Source organism: Sebastes fasciatus, chromosome 5 (assembly GCF_043250625.1).
Source record: "Sebastes fasciatus isolate fSebFas1 chromosome 5, fSebFas1.pri, whole genome shotgun sequence".
Classification (NCBI taxonomy): domain Eukaryota; kingdom Metazoa; phylum Chordata; class Actinopteri; order Perciformes; family Sebastidae; genus Sebastes; species Sebastes fasciatus.
The window spans coordinates 17,105,238-17,127,552 of NC_133799.1; the positions used below are offsets into that span (position 1 = coordinate 17,105,238).

Here is a 22,315-nt window from a genome sequence, read left to right on the forward strand (position 1 = left end):
TTTGTTGCCTAGACCTACAGTTACTCCAAGGGGCATGACAAAGCGGTATTATGGGATGAGTTGGGATGAGAACGTATTGCAATACCAGGACCCTGAAACCGCAGCAGCTAAATGGAATTCAGCCAAAATGTCAAAATGTCCTCTGTGAAAAAGGCCTATCCTCTCCTTTTTAGATTTACACGTAGCATTGCACATTGATAAACAATAAAAGCAACAAAGGACAATGTAAGTGAGTTGAGAAACTCAAATATATTCTGACCTCAAAACAAACAAAAATAATTAGCAAAGCAGGCCCAACTAAAAAGTGGACTCTTAAGTGACCAAAGACTCCTGTTCAGTACTGCGTTGGACTATTAGTCCTGATTACTGCCACCACAGTTTGTGGCACTTTACCAACAAGGAATGTGTGGCTTCCTGGTAAACTGATCATGCAGACATCACTGCTTTATATAAACGCCTGCGTGTGATTGAGAGGATTGTGGTGTCCATGTCATTGATTTCATTGAAGCTTAAAGATGCCCTCCCTGTGGATTATTTGACCTCGATTAGCACTATGGAGCTGTTTTTCTATGAGTGGATCCCGTTTTTTTTTGTTTATCTTGTAGTCACGCACTAGGATGCACACGTGTGGGTCACACAATGCTGACAGTGGTTTTGCACTATTCCACTATCAACACATGCTGGTAATGTGCCAAGCAGTGTGCCAACAAACGCAGGGGAGAAGTAGTCTGCTTGCTAGCAAGTAAACATGGATTTAAACAATGCTGGATTTAAAATACTTAAAATATTGGCAAATGTTTTAAGACGGAGAAAATGTTTTTTATACAATACAAGTATCAAGAATACACAGAATGTGTTTTAGTGAGAAACACTGAATGTAAATATAGCTTTTGTTTACAAGAAATCTCCACAGGGCACCTTTAGTGTTTCTTGAACTTTTTCTGAGCAATTCCTGCAGCAGGACAAGTAGCATTATCTTGTTGACGATATCCATCCGTTATGGCCATGGATACAGACCATCAACACTTTATTAGTTTGTTTTTCAGTGTTAGTGTGAGACCCTTACATGTGTTTTTCATTCATTCAATACAAAAAAGAATAGGGGATATGATTATGCCAGCAGCACATAACAACTTACTTCATTTAGCTTGTTTTACAGTGAAGAATAGTGAGTGTTCGAGAGAAGTCCAATCAATTGTCCATTCAAACAAAAGCTCAGTGCGAAGCTGACAGTGGTTACTGTCATGTTTGTCCTTTCAACTCTCTTTGTTCTGATCAGCCACCTGGTTTGAATATTCCATCATTCTCTGTCACATTTTGTTGGGTTTAGTCTGAAACTTCTCAGCCAGCAAAACCAACATACCCTAATGACAAACATAATGTTACAGTATCAACCAGAATATAGTACATTTTGCCTGGTTACATCTGGACGTGCTAGGTGTTCCAATCAGTCACCTTTGCAGACAATCGGTCATTGTTTAGGTCCCTATTTACTAAAAAGTAAGGCATGATAAGGTAATAATTTATTTTTGGATTAGTAAGACATTGACAAAGTGCCATTTTCAGGATTTTATGACATTGTGGTGCCACAATGTTGATTTAACTAATAATGTTAAGTTTCAAAATGACCTTTTGTGGTTGTAGTAGGGCTGTCCTCAACCAAAGAAATTCTTAGTCAACTAACACTCGATTTTGTTGACTAATCAATTACTTGATTTAATTGACAGATTTGTAAAATTGAGTTTCTCCACAAAGGATCACTCAAAAGCACCACTTTAAATCTTGTGTTTACCAGAGATGTGCTCATATGTTTCTTGGAAATAAGTTATTCAGCATGAAAAAAGCATAAAAAATGACTAATCAACTAAAGAAATCTTAGTCGACTGAGACCAAAACTACCGATTAGTTGACTAATCGACTAAGAGGGGGCAGCACTGCATTATAGATTGTTTTTTGGGCGAGTTTTATGATTGTGCTGAAATTGTACTTGATATTAAAGTACCACTCTTTTGGACAAAATATGTAGCAAATTTAGAACATACTGTATAGTAGTCCTGAGCTGTGTCTCAATTTGGATACTTCTGTTAGTACACTTCCATGTAGTACACCATGTGCTTGCGTAGTGTCTGAATTTCGACAGGCAGGTATTGTCTCAAATCGCACACAGCTGTTGTGTACTCACGGAAGCTCGTAGATCAGCTGGTGATAGCCACAGACTACAGAAAACACATGTATATCTTAAATTTGTATAGTTTGGTGTTTGCCCTTTCAATCGCAACCACTATAGCTTCCTAGCCCGTCATTTTCACAAGTTTGAAATAGGTTGGTGGCCCCTCCCCTTTCCGCTACGTAGCAAAGATGGCGATCGTTGAGAGTGAGAAGTGTCCAGCGTTCCACACTTAATGTTTTGAGTACAACGTCCGGGTACTTAGAGCGCACTGCATTTTGCCATACTTCTCAGTGTGAACACACTTATACACTCAAAAGTGGAAGTACTGAAGTACGCACATTGAGACACAGCATTGGGCTTGTTCATTGGGTGTTCTGAATGACTGGCTAGCATGTCCTCTTTTAAAGAAATACATGTAAATTATTATGTTCTAGTTTACAGACTTGTTCTAGGCATACACAAAAAGCTTTCCATGACCAAATGTATGGGTTTACTTATTGATAAGTTTGGAAATGGAGTGCAGTTATCTTGGTCACTGTCAAGATACCTGTATAGAAATATATGCTGCAATATTTACCAGTCTTTTTGAAACATGCTTGTGTATTGACCGTTATTCCATGTTTTTGTCATGCTGTAGTTTACTGATTAACGATGTGATGGGTTGAACTTTACGGATCCCAGTACACAGTCAACTATTCAGAGAGTTGGCCATTGATACAATACAGAAACTAAAACAATGTTATATTATGTTGTATAAGTGACCTCTGCTTTCATTACAGGCAGCCATCAATGGAGTGATACCACAGGAGAATGGGATCTTACAAAGGTAATAACCATGTCGACACACATTTACTGTAAATCAGAGAAAATGTATCACTTGACTTTACAACACTGGACGAATGCTACCTGATCACGCACATCACATGTATGACTTTTCAAATGCACCCTGTGGTTCTTTGTGTTCTCTTTCTAGAATGATCATGTAAGAAGTATGAGACTATAGAGTGTTGCACGGATGACTATTTTTTTTGTGTATGAGTGCAATCGCCAGAAGTGAAAAGCTTACGCTAGGCTATGAACGAACTACACCACGAGGCATGAACGTCAGTATACACAACAAGGCGGACGAGTCGGCGTGATGACGTCTTGTAGGCTCATTTAGCCACTTGTTGGCAACAGCCTTTTTTTAAGACACATAAAAAAAAAATATCACGAGTGTGATAATTACTGACGTATTTTATGTCGTAGAACAAAATGTTAAAATCTCTTAAGCTTGTGTTAACCACAGACCTTACTTCAGGCATCGAACTAAAACCCATTCGAAAAAATCCACTGACTTCCAGACGAGGGAACTAGAAGTGCTAAAATGCTAACTCATTTCCGAGTTTGAGGACTCATTCCTGCAGCACTCTGACAAGGAAATATGAATGGTTAGTGGGAGTGGGGATACATGTCAGTATGTGAGGAATATGTGCCTGTGACAATAGTGTGCATCTACAATGTAGATTAGCATGTAAAACAACTTTCAAACAATGCAGGACATGTGAAACCAAAGCCTGATTGTATTAGCAGGAAATTGAATTCCGTGTTTTCGTAAGCTTAGCTTACAGTGGGTATAGTTTGCACACCGCTTCAATCGTGCAGAATTGATGAGAATATAATCCCTGTATCACCTGCTTCCATGATGAAAGTTTTGTTTAGTTAGATACATAATATATCCATATCCAGCAAATCAAGCTAGCATAGATGCTACTGAGTTGCAGGTTATTGCTCCTGCTATGGTTTCTAATCTGCTGTTTAATAGAGGAATAACATAAAAGACACTTCAACTGCAAGGAAAGTTTCTGCCAAGAGTGGAGTTGTACACAGTTTCTGAATAGAAAAGGTTTCTTTAAGAGGCTTTGAGCCCTTCACTTTCCCTCAACGGTTAGTTTACACTCTTGAATGCACTGGGCTGATCTGAACCCACTCGAACTGGAGACGTTCTGTTAAACCGTTTTATTTTGTGTGTACACACTTGTGTGTGCACGTGTGCGCATGCATGCATGTACTCCTAGTGCGGTTCAGGCCCTTGGGCCATGAGAATATTGCTGGTCTTTCTCGAGGGCACACATTGCTATGAATGGAGGCCGGTTGGCAGCGTGACCAGCAGCCAACACATTTACTAAGTGGCTGGCACTGGTATGAGTAGGCTGGCGTTGCCCAGTAAACAGACTGTGATGACGTGACCTGAGCTGGAGCCAGTTGGAGGCTACGCTAACGCTTCCATCTAAAATGCATTTCCCTCTTCCCTTGTGTCCTCTTTAGTAAGCAGGTTGGGAATTATAAGAAGCTTGTATTGTTGATCAGTAACCAGAACTCCTCAGGGCGTCAGGGAATCCAAAAATGATTTCCTGATATTGATAAAAATGCTCAATCCCTTGTTGAACTGGGTCACTGGTCTGACAGTTTGTCCATGGGTGAAGGGCTCAGCAGTTGTGTCTGCTTTGGGACACGTCTTGGACTACACAGGAGAACAGTGCCATCTAGATGTAGAGCAGCATGGAAGTATGCCCAAACAGCAACAACGGACAATTTAACAGACTTCAGTGTTACTGTGCCAAGTTTAGGCGGAAGTTCACTCAGGATCGTTTTTACTTGTTGTGAGAGCACTCACTATAAACTAGTTTTTTTTTTCTCAGATGCTTTCAAGAAGTGTAAGAATCCTCTTGGCAAGAGCTGTCTCATTTGTGTATCATCTCAATTTATATTCTCCCCACAATACATGTAAGATGATAGTAGTTGTCTGTCTGGTTCACTTTAGTGGCAGTTATACTTTGTGCCGAATACTATCTCAGTAGCCTCCTGCAAAAACTGCCATGTCCATACATAGGTTAGGTTAGGCTAGGTTAGGTTATCTTTATTGCCCCACAAGGGGACATTTGTTTTGCAGCCAGCGTTCACATACAAACTTAATACAAAAGACAACATCAATGACACGTCAACACAATAAAAAACAGAGCGAGAGCAAAGAAATTGTACCAACTACACATATACAATCATGCAATTGTGTACAAGTGTGTAAAGGAAGTGCAAAAAGTGCAGCCAGACTGCTATATGCTATTGAGCATATTAATAGCACTTTGAATGAAGGACACATGTAATCTATTAATTCTCCTAATGGGTATCCAGAAATAACAGAGAGAAACAAAGTTTGAACTCCTTCAGGAGTGGACGGTCCTGGCAGTCCAATATAGCATTAGCCCTTCTAAGGACCTGCCTATTATAAATGTCCAGGAGCATAGCCGGACACCTCCCTGAAATCTTACTGGTATTTTAACAAGACTTCCAAGTCTGTTGTTGTTGGACAGATTTTAGATTTCCAAACCGAGCAATTATACAAAACATTAAAACAGATTCAATAAAACATCTGTAAAAGAGAGTCATCATCTCAGAAGAAACGTTAAAAGAGTTCATTTTTCTCTGGAAAAAAAAATTCTTTGCTGGACCTTGTTAGAGGTAACATCAACATGATTCATAGCACAGTTTGTCATCAAGAACAATACCCAAATATTTGTAGCAATCCACATGGTCAATTGAAACCCCTTTAACAACCGCTGGCAGAGGGCTTAGTGGTGACTTCCTTAAGTCAATAATCATGTTCATATTCCACATATTTAAATGTACTACTCATGGTACGAATTCCTTCCTTTTCCGCAACCTATATTCCATGACACAAAGAGGGATTAACTTGTCTTTTCACATTCAATAACTCTTACGCAGGGTTTAAATCAGATAACTTGATGTCTATGTGATCCATCCACCAGTGAAACATTTTCTTCTGAAATGATCTCCGAAAAGCTCAATATTGAGTGATTTCAGTGTTCAGTTATGCCGAGGAAACCATTTGGTTGGGTTAATTTCCCACCCTTTTGCCCAACTCATGATTTTGTGGCTGTTGACAGTCGACCTCCGCTTCAGGACAGCGGTCTCTCTAATGTGGTGGGCCAAATAAAACACAGCCTTTGTTAGAAAGTCTGAGTCTGGCACTCTGTTCTTGAGAGACAGTTGCTGCTTACACTTCAAGGAACAAAGGGCACACTTTGTTCGGTGTCTGGGGACAAAAAGACACAATTTACTGTGTTGTGTGAAACTGGTCATACACTCAGCAAGCAGCAAAGAGAAAAAGCATGAGAGAGAGTAAGAAGATATTGTAAGGCAGGGTGGGTGGGAGAGCTGCTTGTTGCTAGTATATATTTCTATCTTGCGGTAGCTTCTGTTGGTTCTTGACCATCAGGTTACAGGCTAAAGATGAGGACGAAGATACGTCTGAAACAAATATATAGAGATTTTTTTCTGATTGCATCTGTTATGTTCTGGCTGTTTCTGTCCACTTTGTCTCGTCATGATCTTCCATGAAAGCCCCTGAGATTTTTAAGATACTGTATGAAGACTAATCAATTTTCCAGGGCTGCAACTAACTTTTTTTTTTTTATTTTCATTATTGATTAATCTGTCGATTATTTTCTTGATTAGTTGTTTGGTCCATAAAATGTAAGAACATGGTGAAAAATGTCTCCCAAAGCCCAAAATAACGTCTTCAAATGTTTTGTTTTGTCCACAACTCAAAGATATTCAGTTTACTGTTATAGAGGAGTAAATAAACCAGAAAATATTCACATTTAAGACTTTCTTTTCTTAAAAAAAAGTACTCAAACCGATTAATCAATCTTCCACACCATCACTAACATTGTCACCTCTTTACAGTAACTTTTCCAGTGAGGCGAGCCAGGCCAGCATGTTCGGACCTCCTAGCCAATCAGAAGCAGCCGACGCAGCAGCAGGAGGTTCAGTTCCTCCCCCATCCTCTTCGTCTTCATCCTCCTCTCCTCCATCGTCCTCAACTTCAGCTTTTTGCCCCGTCAACCCCACCTCCCGACACATTGTAGAGCGCCAGCCCCGGATGCTCAACTTCAGGGTGGAGTACCGGCAGCGCACTATAGAGCTGGTACTGGAAGAAGGCAGCACAGTCGGTGAGCACCACACACACACTGATATAAATACTGTGTACAATACTATAAAACATGTCACACTGCCTCTTTGTGCATGATATACATTTTCATCTGCATAAATCTATTTTACAGGAGAAATCAAACAAATCCTTGAGACAGAGCTTGGGGTTCCAGTGTCCAAAATGCAGCTGAAGGGATGGAAGACTGGAGATGTATCCGACAGTGTGAGTTAACACACCCAATACATGTTTGTGACAAACAGGCAAGTGAAAAAAGACAGCACTGGTGTTATGGTTGTACCTTGGGTTGTAACGGTACACCGGTATATTAAGCTATACTGTGGTATGAAAGTTTATGGTTAGCATACCGTGGACATTTGCTTATGCACGTTATTTTGGTTGGGACAATCTTTCAAATCTAGTGTACTCTTGGTAGTTTCTCAGCATTACCGACCCAACCTTTAACAATTAACATAGACTGCTTCTGAATGTACCTTTTAACTCACAAACACACTCACTTATGTCAGTTTAATACCGTAGATACGCAAATGTACACGGTATGATAACCGTCAACTTTCATACCGCGGTATACCTCGATACTGGTGTACCGTTACAACCCCAGGTGATATGAGCAAAACCCATAGACTTTTATATTTTCTTTCTTTTGTTTTGCTTTTGCAATTTGACTTTATGTTCTGTGTCTTAATCTAAATAAATGTGATTATTTTTACATCTCAAATTTTAGCCGCAAGGATTCGAACATACATGCATGCCACTGTTTTAACACTGTTATCCCAAACATCCTTTAAAGCCATGAGTGTGTTCCTTGCTCAGATCACCGAGCTCTAGCCAACATACCAACATTAGGCCTGTTGCCTACCCCGCAATCACTACAACTATTTGATGTTCCTAAAAAACAATATTTCCACTTCCAACCAAGTAGTGCAGAGTAACAGGCTTCCCTCAAAATATTAATCAGGAGATGAATGAAGTAAACATTCAGATGAGCACAAATTTATTATTTTTAATTCATAAATCCTTCCAAGTGTGTGAAACTATTTTGAAGTTGTATCTTTGTGTGTGTGTAATCAGACGGTGATGAGAAGTTTACACCTGCCCAAGAACAACAGCCTGTATGTCCTGACCCCAGACATCGCCCCCACTGCCAGCACCAGCACCAGCACCAGCACCAGCAAAAACAGGTATTCAGACAAGCATTCAGCACTCTATCTCACTCTGCTTTTTATATTTATAATCTCACTATAAATCCTCTTCCAATCCTGCTATACATACACTAGTAACCAGAAAATACTACCGGTAGTTGTATGAGCGTAGTAACTAATAGTGAACACCAGGTGGCGGTCTTCGTCAAGTTATGGAGAAGATGTGTCCAGAATCCATCCGGCAAATACCATTTTCATTGGTATATTAAGACACATTTGAACTGCTAGAGCGCATTCATTTCCTCACATCCATTGTGACATTTTGAGAGGAACATCTGCCGCCGCAATCTCTGTTGTGTAAATAATAATTTTCCCTCCCGTCTTTGTTTCTTTCAGCCTTGCTTAAGGTTGTTTTGCATCATACTCTTTCATAGACTGTGATATCCACACTTCATATCTATTATTTATCTCCCAGTCTGTCACATTAGTGATAGTACCCAGTGACAATAGAGATTTGTTGAGAAAGCTTCATTAAGCCGGTGCTCTCCATCCGGAGGTTGTCCTGTTCATTTCAGTGAATCCGTGGCAGTATTAGCAACCTTTCCTTCTGAAATGTCAGGCTGCTCAGTGTAAAGCCAACGCAGTAATACAATCACAGGTGGCAGCTGAACATGTGATTGTCCTTTCATCAGTGTCAGGTAAACATCATCCAAAGAAGTCATATTCCTCGCTTCATTTCACCTGCGTGTTGTAGGGTGACCAAGATAATTCCTTTTTTATTTTTAATTTGAGGATAAGAGCATAGGACTGGTAAAAATAGATATATGTGAGGGTACATGTCTGCGTCTGTGTGTGTGTGTGTGTAAACGAGTAGGACAAAGACATATTGGACGGCAGAACTAAAAAAAAAACCTTTGGAATGATAAAAAGAAAGGCTGAAAGGGAATTACAAAAATGTAAGGAACCACTGATCAGTAGGCAAATCATGGAAAAATAAATGTATTTTTTGATAAGAGTGTATACGGCTCGATACACTACAAAAACTGAAATCTAAGTAAGATGAAATGTCTTAAATCAAGGAAAATTATGCTTGTTTTTTGTCTGACAAGATATGGGGCAGATTTTATGTTGGAGCGTTTCACTTGTTTCAAGCTTTTTTGCCTTTTAATTATCTTACTAAGATATTATAACTTGTCAATGAGCTTTTATTACTGGTTCTGAGTAACTTAATGCTTGAAACTAGAATTACCAGAATTATAAAGCTGTTTGATCAACACTGGCAAGTACAAAACTGCTTTGTCGAAATCAGAATTTCTTATTTCAAGCATCTCATCCTTTTCATCTCTTCACATATTAAGAACAGATAATGACCAAATGGAATTCGCTGTCTTATTGTCAATCTTACACCACAGGACAACAATCATGTATTCCTATAGATAAAATACAGTTCAGAACAAAGATTTTATATCTTGGAAACACGCTATGAGTAATTTGTACAATTCTAAAAGACGGTTCAGAAGAGGACAAGCATTACAACTGGATCTATTGCAAAGCAACAACACTCAAACGATTCTGGAAATAAATAAATAAATTGGATCCTAAGCAATTTAAGAAAAACCCAATGGAAATTATAGAGAACAGTGACAGTGAAAACAAAAAAAGAAGTAGTCCTTGGAAAATGGGAGAAAGATTTATTTTAAGGAAATATTCCACCTGACTTTGATGACGCTTTTTTTAAATGACATCTGTGCTACAAAATTTGAGTTGGAGGTGGTTATGAAGCTTTTGGGCTAATACCCCAAATACATTTCTCAATCGAGACATTACTATAGAATGATTATGTACTGAGGTGAGTCACACAGATACTGATATGATGTGAACTGACTTGTAGTCTAATTTTTGAAATACTTTCTAAATAAAAAGGGAGTTCAGTTCTCTTTTTAAAGAAGAATTTGAAAGTGTAAATGACAGTTGTCAGGGCATCAAACCAATGATCTGTTGATCTTTACAAATCAAGACTCCATAGTTTAACAATGGCATGTTTAGAATCGTGACCTTAAAATCGAAAGTCAAATCGAATTGTGGATTTGGAGTCGTGACACTCCTAGTATAGAAGAATCTAAAAGGGCTGTAGGCAAAGCAAAACTGAAGAAGGCATCACAAATAGTAGGTATTAAAAATGAAGCTTTGAAATCTCCTCATCTTTTAGAGGTCCTCTTGTATCTTTTCATGACATGCTTTGAATATGTTAACCATATGGTCAACGTGGTACAAATCCATTATTAAAGAAAGAAACAAGCCTGTATCCATCATGTATATTCAATATCAACAATTATTAGAACAAGAACTGACAAAAGCAAATCCACATTTGCATGTTTTGTTGACTTTCAGAAGACTTCTGACTGGATTAATAGAGATTCGCTTGCCTTAAAATTACAGAAGTGAGAGTTGATGGTAGATTTTATAAAGCAATCCAGACCTCGTATAGTTGCTCAGTTGCTCGTGTCGAGATCAATGATATGATTACTGATTGGTTCGATACATCTTTTGGAAAAGAAAACAAGGTAATAATTAAACAAATAATTAGTTTTGGTTTAGTTGCTTTAGAATATGTTCGGACATATAAATATTTGGGTTTTTCTCTTGATGGATTTATGACTTTTGAGGTTTGAATTGGGTCCCTTGTTGAGTCTGCTGGGAGAGCTCTAGGATCAGTCATTGACAAACTGAAATCATGTACTCATAGGAGCCAAAGATCTTTAGTTGAGAGCTGGTAATCTTCCTCTGACCATTGAGGTTCGTCAATTCAAAAATATTAAGGAGTAAAACCGATTGTGTGAGTCCCGTTTTCTTTTGTACTGTACAATTATTTTTTTTTATGACCAACTGTTTACTGTCATTTTCAATACAAGCGGTACAATACTAATAGAAACAATACAAGAAGTAGACAAGAAGAGAGAATGTCACAAATTATATAATCACACATTTAAATTAAAAAATAGATATAGAATAATAATAATAGATCCTAATCAACAACAAAATAAAACAAAGCCTACATACGGTTACACTGGCCGAAGTCATACATCCAAATACATCAAACAATCCGATCCAGATGATCCAACATCTGAGAGGGGTTATGGCCTTTATTATCAACCATTCACAAAGTCCAAGTAGACTTCTCCACCTGGTTATTGAGACGGAGAGACAGTTTCTCATAGGCTGCTACGGTCTCTAGTTGACCGAACCTTACGTTCACTGGGGGCAAACCCGTAGACTTCTACTCACAAACTACAATTTTCATACCCAACATAAGAGCAGTATGAATCCAATCTGTATTTGACATGGGAAAATCGTACAGGGGATCACTCAAAATGTACAAACTAGGAGAAAATGGAACATCGTCAGCAATGATCCATGTAATATTTTCACGAATGGCTGACCAATAATCTTGTGCTTTTGGGCAGGACCAAAGAAGGTGTACCGGTGTGGCATCATTCTTGTTACATCTCCAGCACTCTGGACTCTCCCTCATTTTATTGGCGGAGATGTATAATATGGTGTACAAGATTCAAAGGTACAATATTTCCATTTTCCATTTAGTCTTGTTTTAATCTCTCTGGACGTTTTCTTTAAATTGCTTAGAATCTTTGTCCACGCCTCCTCAGAAAATGACAATATAAACTATTTCCCACACCACTTAAGGTTTAGATTACTGTACAAATTTTAATAATTTCAGAGAGTTAATTCTCCATGAAATGTCTCGACAAAACCCTGAAATATTCTGGTGTATAAATGAGCAAAAATTTGAATGGTTCTTTAAATTTGAAGTATACTAATTTTGTCTTAAAAGCCTGGAAAGAAGACAAGACAAATGATTTGATTAGCTTTTATTCAGATTTTTTCCAGTACTATGTAGTATAATATTTTTATCAGTGATTCCTGATTGTTGTGACGATGATCGTCTGAAGATTTGATTGTGAAAGATGCTTAAGCTTTATGTTCAGACTTTCTCTGTTTGGAAATGTATTTGCAGCACTCTGGTCCTGGCTTGTATGAATTAATGGTGTCTTGTACTGTAGGGCCATGCGGGCTGGGCATAGTTAGTTATATGTATGACACAATACTAAATATGTCATTCATTCATTCATTCTATTGATGACTAATAATAATATGAGTTTTTTGTTGGGCTGCAACTAATGATTATTTTCATTGTCAATTAATCTGTCGATCATTTTCTCGATTAATCGATTAGTTGTTTGCTCTATATAATGTTGATCAGTGTTTCCCAAAGCACAAGATGACGTCCTCAAATGTCTTATTTTGTCCACAAATCAAACATATTCAGTTTACTGTCATAGAGGAGTAAAAGAAAACAGAAAATATTCACATTTAAGAAGCTGGAATCAGAGAATTTAGATTTTCTTTTCTTAAAGAATAACTCAAATTGATTAATCGATTATCAAAATAGTTGCCGATTAATCAATTAATTGTTGCGGCTCTAGTTTTTGACAGTTGTCATTTTAAATGCTGAATTTTTAAGAGCATTTTTAAGTAAGGACACCTTTTGGTGTAACGTTCTGTGATTGCCAGTTTTACTGTATCGTTTAAGTTTAATGAAATTGCTCATGTTATCAAACATTTAAATCATATAGGAGATCATATCGTATGTTTTGACAATCTTCAGTAGCACTTCCCTGAGATACATTTCCCTGATTAGTCAGAGTTGTTTCTAGTCTCACATATGATGGCCATTGTTTGTTTGTTGACAGTGGATTCTAAATTAAACTGTACTGTAACTCTCCCCACATTTCCTCATGTTAGTAGCCAAGCAGGCATCCGCATGTCACCAGAACACTTGTAAAAGAAGTCATTTGGCAGTTTGCCGCTTTGCCTGCTAGTTAGGCTAAGTGGTAGTTATATTGTGTTGGCAGCTAATGGCCCTCATCTCCCCAGTCTTCCCTCCCTCGCCTCCCGCTCCTCGTCTTCTCACTCCCCCACTTACTGCTGTGTCTTTTTAGCAGCGCCGTTGCCATTTCTCCAAGTGTTATCGATATCATTTTGGGTGTCGGGAGCTCATTATTCTGTGTCAGCTATTTCGGTGGAGGAGGACAGTCGGGGCTGAATGGAGTGGGTGGGCTCCTGTGTGTATGCACATGCATTTGTGTATGAATGTGAGTGTGTGTGTATGGTGACCCTGCTGTCATACTGGGAGAGGATAGGTGACAGATCACAAAGCAGGAGGGGGAGCAGCAGTCCCCTGTAGCGGGACCAGACAAGCTGTTAGCGTGCAGTAAAAATAAACTGTGGTCACACCGTAAATCCACAGTAAGCGCAATTTGTGTGCAGTGTGTGTAAATTTGTTGCAGTAGACAGAGCTCGGTGCCACTAAAGGCTTCAATCTAAAGTTTACAGGGAGGGGAGCACACATTAACACCGTCATACCAACTCAAGGTACTAATGTGTCTTGATAAAGTGAACTTATCTGATCTGGTGCCACGGTCTACTTCTGCACAATTATTGAAAACAAAATTATGAATGAACATGTGTAATATTACGGCCCCAGTTATTAATCCCAGAGGTATAACTCTTCCTAAAAACTACAGTAACTTCATTATACTTTAGTAAATTTTGCCGCTCAAAGTTGAGACTGTTACACACATTGTCTCTATTTATTGTCTCTTTATTACAAGAAATTAAATCAATAATTGCTTCTTTGTCATTCTGGTGGCATGGCTCCTCCTAATATATGAAAAACTGCTCAAAAATATCTGTACCTGACTATTCAATTGAAGACATATCTCTAAAAGACAGGCTGTGGTGCCCATGCCTTTTAAACTTGGCCAACTGGACTCACACATGGATCAGTCTAATTTACAACATTGTCGTAGATACCGTTGTATCCATGGCATCAAATTTGTTTTCACATTTAACAAAAAAAACACACTGCAGAGGTCAAGACTGCACCTTTGCATGGTTGTAGAATCTGATTTATTTGCGAAGTGCGTGTGCACATACAGGGAATTTGAATAAAAGCTAGGAACAAGGACAACAAAGCTCGATAGTAAAGGTAAAGAACAGACAGGACTGTTAAATACACGAGTATGTGGATAAAATAGGGTGTATATAGAAATATTATATAAAAAGCACAAATGACCAACAATAAATTAAGAAATAAAAATATCTCTACACAAATCAAGTGTTCTGTAAGTTGTAAATAATACAGTATGTAGTGCAAAATAAATAAATACTGGATGGATATACATGGACTGTATGATTATGTACATGTAAAGATATCTATATACTGTATGTGCTGCTTGTAGGATTTACTCGGCCTTATCCAATAAAACCTGCGTCTTCACTTCTCCTTACAGCAGGTGATTATCATTATCTAATTAACCATGATGAATTTAAACATTGCAAAAATGTAATAAATAAATAAATACAATTGTTACCATTTAATAAATATATGCAATGTTTATCTTATTTTCCTTTAAGCGGTCTAATTCTCTGTCTTAACTTAGATGCATGTTGCACACTCTAAAGCTGTTTTCACACATGCAGCCGGCACCAATGTAGGCTTCAAATATCAATATAAGACCGTCGTGTTTGGTGTTAAAAAACTACTTAACAAATGAAAAGTACAGACTATTTTCTCATTTAATTAAGTCAATTATTGTCTATCACGATATCTCGATATATGATTTCATCACCATACTATTCCATTGAAAGACGATAAATTATCATATTGAATTATCCCCCTGCCCTAAAGAGACAATGCATGACATGATTATAACACACACAAAGACTTAAAGTTGCTGTATGACAGTCTATGGTTAATTGTGCATAATGTGTGCACAGGTGATATAGAACCACATTTTTGCTACTTCGGTTTAGTATCTAGGAGTGAAATGCCACTGTAGGTAATTCTGTGTTATGTTGTGAAATCAGGATAAATATCTAAAAGCGTAAGAAAATATGTATTTATTGTTATTACTCTTAGTAAAAGCAGTGTTGTGGCTGCTAATGCTATTGTCTAAGAACTTAACCGATATTCCCAGTTCAAATTGTTCTCTTTGTTATGAATGAGGTTAATGAAACCACTGTCTCCTATATAACAATATTTGCTAGTTTGTAGTTGTCCACCCAAATTTAATTTCACAATGTTTATTTGCTTCAAATTGTTGCTGAGTAAAAAATGCAAATGTCCCATAAATGGTAATATCCCTGGCAATTACTATGTGGAGCTTGGCTCATGCAGCACACACACACACACCTAAACCAAACCGACTGATTAAATAGTGCTGCACTGTCATTATGATCCCGCTGAGTAAACTCCTCTTAGTTGTCTTGTTTGATTAGAAATAAATCTTGAGGCTTTGGGAGATTTTCCTCTGAGCACCGATCCATCTCAGGTAGTTATTTAGTTAGCGATGTGATGTGCAGTTAGTACTGCAGTGTCAAAGCACCGAGAAGGAGACGGTTTCTCTCTGTGGCCATGTTGATGACTGCCTGTGAATACAAGAGGGTGTTGAGGAGGACCTAATCTCTTGCATAAATGATGAAGGCCTGATGAATATTTCAATGGAGCCTGTTTCCTCCCTCGTTTATTCTCCGCTCGGCTCTCGGGGAAGCATGTTTGCCGAGGAAAGGTTATTTTAATTTGAACTCTGAAAGAAAATTTGAAATTGCAAAAATGATTCATTAGGTTTTGTGTGTTTTTAATGCGGCTTCCTGCCTCTTTCACCTCCACCACCACCGCCACCACCTCTCCCTCTGTGTGTCAGCTATCCAGTAGCAGATGATGCTTTAGGTAAGAGAGCTAGCTAGTTAGCTAAAGCAGCCCCGATGGGAGGTATCTAACAGTTAGCATGCTGATTAACTTTGGGACAAGATGGCAGACCAGAACAGAGCAGAGCCTCAACGGTTTCGCATCCGTCTGCTTTGTTGTGGATGCAAAATGTGGAGGAGGTAAGAAGACCTTGTGTGTACTTCATGACCTCCTCAACTCTCCTGGTCGGCGTGTTTTGACGTGTTTGTGTGTCTCTTAAACAGATGAAACGCACGCATGATGGTCGTGAGAGGTTGTAGAGACTGTGTGTGTGGGTATTTGTGTTTTGCAGGCACATGCCACAATTTGTGTGTGTCTGTGTGTGTCTGTGTCTGGCAGTGCTAGTTTAATAAGGTCTAGAGTCTGCTCTGTGCCGCGGGGACTCACAGCTTAGGCGATGGGCTTACCTCAGAATGAAACCAATCTGTTTAGCCTGCTCTTCTCCCCTGCAAAACGCTCCATTTTCTCTGTCCATAAAGTTAAATGACATTTTCCTCCCGGCACCCTTATGCCATGTCAAGTACCTCCAGAGATGTTGCAGGCCGACCTGGATGTCACGAGTGTGTGTGCGTTGAGTGAGAAAGAGACCTCTGAAGGCAGAAGCAAACACTGAGACATCCACATTTCAACCCCCGTGCTGCTGGAAGGGCCTGCTTCTATCAGAAGACAGCTGCTTTGAAAACATCAGCGGTGAAAGCAGCCGAGACAAAGGGATATTGGACTTGAAACATGGGTGTTTTGTTTATATATGAACCAGCAGGTCCTCCTCAGACAGATGGCACATTTTTTTCCCCTCTGAATGCATTTGATATTTTGAGTAGCTATATTTGTACTATAGAGCAAAACGAGTAAATCTTGAACAGAACTCCACCCACACACGCACCAAATGGCTTGTCGGTCTGCCATAAATGACTGATAAGATGTTCCTTCTTTGCTTGGAAGGACAGAGTAACACTTCCACTCAGTTTACCCTCTATCTCTGTCTATTTAGGAGTCTAGCTGCCTGCCAGCAGTAGCTCGGGACTGTGTCCAAACATAATCACGATATTAGCTAGATCCTTATTTATGTGTCCCTACCCCTTCCATTTTTCTCACTCTCTCTCTCACACACACATCTCTCTCATCCTTCTGCTCAGCCCTATTACATATGCATCCATCCTTCCCACTCCACACATTTCCAATCTTCCCCAGTTAGCTACAACAAACATTACATTTACATATTGATTTCGTAGTTTTAGTCAATGTAAATATGCTGTCATTACAGTAAATTTGAGCTTCTGTTAACATAAGCTCGTCCAGATCTGCGCAGATTAAGGGTGTGATTGCATAATTAATGTGTGCGCTACATATTAATTCCCCCATCCCTCTCTTTCCCTCAACTCTTCCTCCTCTCCTTGGGTTCTGAGCCCTGATTAAGTGCCTGCTTCGGCCCTTAAGCCTCCCATTGATATTCAGCCGCACAGACCCAGCGTTTGCTCAAAACGCTACTTAACCTCACAGCTTATTGTAAATGAAGCTTCCAAAAGTTGATTCCCCCACCACCTCCTCTCTACGTGGAGCACACAAAGTGTCTGCGTTTGCGTCGTTCACAAGCGTCTCCGTCACAGCTGTAAGCTGCTGAGCAAGCTACGGTGCACCAGTCCAGAAAGTCTGACCCTTCAGGGCCTCTTGGACAGATTGTGTCTTCACTGCCGGGTCTCTGCTCACAATGTAAAACAGCATATGACATCCACTGTGAGAGAGTGGACATCTCAGACCAGTGGTTACCTGTAAACCGCTTTTATCTGTCTTTTTTTGCCCACTGGTGAATGTTGTTTATGGTTTGAGGAATTATAATAGAATTATTGTAATTTTTAAGACATTGTTACGTTTGAATGGATTGATTTATAGATAGATTGTTAAGGTCTCCAATTATTCATGCAGTTGGACGTGAGATAAAATGGTATGTCACATTGTAGGGTTCAACATTAATGTTTTTTTGCCTAAAGTAAATTTTTCCTTGCCCCTGTACAAATTGTTTTATTTATTAGCAGTTATTAAATAACTCTTAGCTTATGGCACTCCAGGAACTTGACATGCCTTTGAAAAAAGACCCTGTTTTATCCCCCTTGCTCTCAAATTTGCAGCAAACTGTGCAATACATAGTTTGAGTTTCACCCACATCCTCTAAAGCCACCAAACTAAACTCCTGTTTCAAGGATAATTGAATTGCTCACTTGCGCTTCAGCTCATAAACTTTGTATTTACCTGCCGCTATTTTCTTGCAAGTGCCCAATCGGTACTGTGTATGTGCAATCATTTCACTTCCATGTTGTAATACTATGAATTTCAATTAAAATGGAGGAATGTTTCACCATGTTAAAACTGATGCAGAGAGCGATAGTAGCTTAGTTTAGGAGCATTACATAGTCATCAATTATAGAATCATCTTCAGGTGTCTGGTACAGCTTACAGTAGCCTGTAATTGATATGAACTGATATGTAATTGATATGACTATAATCACTATACTGTCATGTTTCAGACGGTAGACAGAGGCAGTGAAGTACAGCAGTTATACAGCCGTAATCCAGCAGCATCTGCTGAAGAGGTAGCATCTCATGATGCACAATAACGGCTCTTCATTTCATCATTTGTTTCTTTGGCTTGAGAATGAAAGTCGTTGCATTGCTGGTCCCTTTCATATAGAATAGTCCACAGTCTGAAACAAAAGAAAAAAGACAGACAACTCAGTACCTGGAGCTGCAGTTGTTGAGTTGTTGGTGTTGGTTAATAACAACCTTACCAGACCCTGCCATGTGGTCACTCTGGGCTGCTGTATGTCACAGTAAAGTCTTGCTTTTAAGATGTCTTTAGGGTTTGCAGTTAGAAAGGTGCTGAAGGCTCTCCTGGGTTTACTTCATAATAGCTGCCAAGCTTGTTAGCGATAAGGCAGCTTGATGGACTCCATGCTGTTACTGTGCAGGTGGACATAGCTGTGGCAGCCTGCTGTGCTGAGCGCAACTCTGGCCAGGCTTGTTAAGACACAACCAGTGAAGTGGGCGCCTCGCCCCCAGAGGAGGCACCCACCTCCCCGTGGGCCAGCAGGTTACCACTAGTTGACAAGTTTCAGCTTGCCCTTTACTTGACTGAGTGGCTCTTAGTGATAATGTTTGTTTTTCTGTGCCCCCTTTTCTTTTTCCTCCTCTTGCGTCATTATCCTGCCTCGCCTCTCGTTTTTTTGCATCAATTTCAATTATTTATTTTTTTTTAAATCTCCTACGGTGCCCATCCCTGTTTCTTACCCTTATATTTTTTCCCCTTCTCATTTAGTGGTCTCCAAGAGTCGTTAAACCAGACCTTCCTGCTGGTCATCAGCCACCGCGAGGCCCAGAGGGACTACAATCTCAACTTCCCCGGCACCAGAACCATACAGGAGGTATGACACCAGCATGCACGCAGACACAGACACAGACCATACAGGACGTCAGAAAGTCACTTTATACGCCCAGACACACACACAAAAGCTCTCAGTAACTCACCCTCACTCGCTCTCACATACATAATATTATTGTACCTGATTCTAGCTTCCCATAACACAGCTTTCATTCCATTTGCCAAACATTGCTAGTCTATCTCAGCCATCGATTCATTATTCATCACAAATGATCACATTTCCGAGCACATAATTACTCTCACAGCTGCGGTCTGGTACAACCCCCTCTTTTCCTCCCCACTCCCCTGATGCTGCGTCTTTCTCCCTCTCTCTCAGCAGTCTAGGAGGCGGTTTAAATACTGAACATTGTTTGATCTAGGCATGCGGGAGCAGGAAAAGAGACAGAGTTCCATTCATTTTCCTCATCTGAAACTAAACAGTAGATTGGGCGGCCTATGAAATATTTATAGTAACTCATACTGGACCCGGTGTGAAAGCAGTACACCTCGCTGTCCATCGGTTATTACTACCACAGCTGCAAATGGATTCAAGCTTGAAAATATATGTGTGTGCTTGCTTGCCTATGTAGATGAGTAAGTGTGTGTGTGTGTGTCTGTGTCAATGTTTGGCCCCATGTGAGTTCAAATCGTCACTCCCCCACACTGCTACTGCATACTGCACTAACCCCCGTGCAGAAGGAGAGCGTCAGTTGTTATTCACAGTGGGTCGCCTGCTGCCACAGGTGAGGAGAAATAAACTCCCCAAAGACTGATCAGGTAAAAATAGGATAGTCCCACCATTTATTTTTTATCTCACATGTTAAAGGGGAACACCACACAAATTAAGAATTCAAATATGTTATTTCTAGGGCTATTAATTAATTAAAATAGTTAATCGTGATGAATCACAAATGAATCTGTTTAAAATGTACCTTTAATTTAATACTCTTATCAACATGGGAGTGGGCAAAATATGCTTGCTTTATACAAATGTATATATTTATTACTGGAAATCAATTAACAACACAAAACAATGAGAATTATTGTCCAGAAACCCTCACAGGTACTGCATTTAGCATAAAAATATGCTCAAATCATAACATGGTAAACTCAAACCCAACAGGCAACAACAGCTGTCAGTGTGTCAGTGTGCTGACTTGACTAAGGCTTGCCCCAAACTGCATGTGATTATCATAAAGTGGGCATGTCTGTAAAGGGGAGACTTGTGGGTACCCATAGAACCCATTTTCATTCACATATCTGGAGGTCAGAGGTCAAAGGAACCCTTTGAAAATGGCCATGACAGTTTTTCCTCACCAAAGTTAAGTGTACGTTTGGGGAATTATTTAGCCTTCTTTGCAACAAGCTAGTATGACATGGTTGGTACCAATAGATTCCTTATTTTTCTAGTTTCATATGATGTCAGTGTTTTCACTCTAGCTTTAACATTCAGCCCGCTCTAATCTAAAAATCACAAGTTGCGTTAACTCTTTAAAGTGTTAATTCTTTAAAGTCTCTGTGTCATCAAGAACACATCTCCCAATTAATTGTCTATGAAACAGCTACACACTTTATACCCTGTGACATCACAAATTTGAGTTTTGGCGCTCTAGTTTTGGGATTTGGGAGAGAGTTGTTCATGTTTACTAATATTGTATGAATTTTGAAAATTGGCATAGTTCCCCTTAAAGTAATCATTGTTTGCACTAAATATTGAAAATCAGTCCTTAGCTGTTTTCATTCCTGTGGCAGCTTTACATATTTATTTCCTGTTTTTCTGTTGTTTTTTTGTCTTAATGGTCTTCATGTTTTACATCCAGCTAATTATTTACTTTCAAGCAGCAGTGAAAGGTGTTCCTCCTAACTTCTTTGCTCACTGCAGCCGCCGGCTCCTCGGTGCGGGTGAAGATTACACTAATAATAATCAGGCTACTAGCGGGGCTTGTAATGGTGCTAATTGAACAGATTAGTACAACCAACATCTGCACTGGAGGAGGCGACTCGCCTCGCCTCCCTGTTTTCTGCCTCTCCTCCCTCCGCTCTCTCCTTTTCTCTCCTCCCTCTGTCATCTCTCTCTTTCTCCTCTCACCCTCTTCTCAGGCAGATGGTTTTGATGAGCACCCACTGTGAACCTTAAGTGTTTCTGCTGGGATTACAAACACTGGGGAGGGGTCCCCGCGGTGTGGGAGGGGGGAACCATGGACACAGAAAGGAGGCAAAGGACTGTTGGCTTGGTGGGGGTGCTGTAAGAGGCCATAGGGGATGGAGAGGGGACAATGTGGGCTTAAACAGGCCTCCATGTCGCGGTCTTTTCCTTACGCATGCTTGTCTTTAGGCATCTCAAGGCCCCCTGCGGTGAAAATGAGGCCCAGAACTTTAACCTGCATAGATCTGGACTCTGTTTGCCCCATGTTGACCACGCTCTTTATATATTTACTCTTTAGCCAGGGAACAGGCGTCTTTTTTTATTACTATAATGTGTTTAATATGTCATTAAACCATGTGTGCACACTATGTAGGGAATGATTCAAAGGGTTCAGTAGCCAGTTTGGAGAGCTACAGGTGCAACCGCAGTCAGTCAGTAGAGGCAGTTTGGAGTAATTTGTGATGCTCATGGTAAAGACGAGGGGATAGTTTGTGAGATTTTTAGATAAAAACAATAATAAAAGACACAAACTAAGAGGGGGAGTGTAATTCTGTCATCATAAGAAGAAGTAACAAAGAAGTAACACCATATTCAGCCAGCCTGACT

General features: G+C 39.6%; 1 protein-coding gene across 1 annotated transcript in view; it reads left to right on the forward strand.

Annotated features, from left to right (window-relative positions):
* The window catches only part of faf1 (Fas (TNFRSF6) associated factor 1), an 82,148-nt gene that overhangs the window by 8,721 nt on the left and 51,112 nt on the right, over nt 1–22,315 (forward strand). The window contains exons 3-7 of the mRNA XM_074635403.1: nt 2,950–2,996; nt 6,917–7,182; nt 7,294–7,385; nt 8,253–8,362; nt 19,462–19,567. Of these exons, the coding sequence (XP_074491504.1) occupies nt 2,950–2,996; nt 6,917–7,182; nt 7,294–7,385; nt 8,253–8,362; nt 19,462–19,567 (621 nt within the window). The remainder of the gene's footprint in view (nt 1–2,949; nt 2,997–6,916; nt 7,183–7,293; nt 7,386–8,252; nt 8,363–19,461; nt 19,568–22,315) is intronic.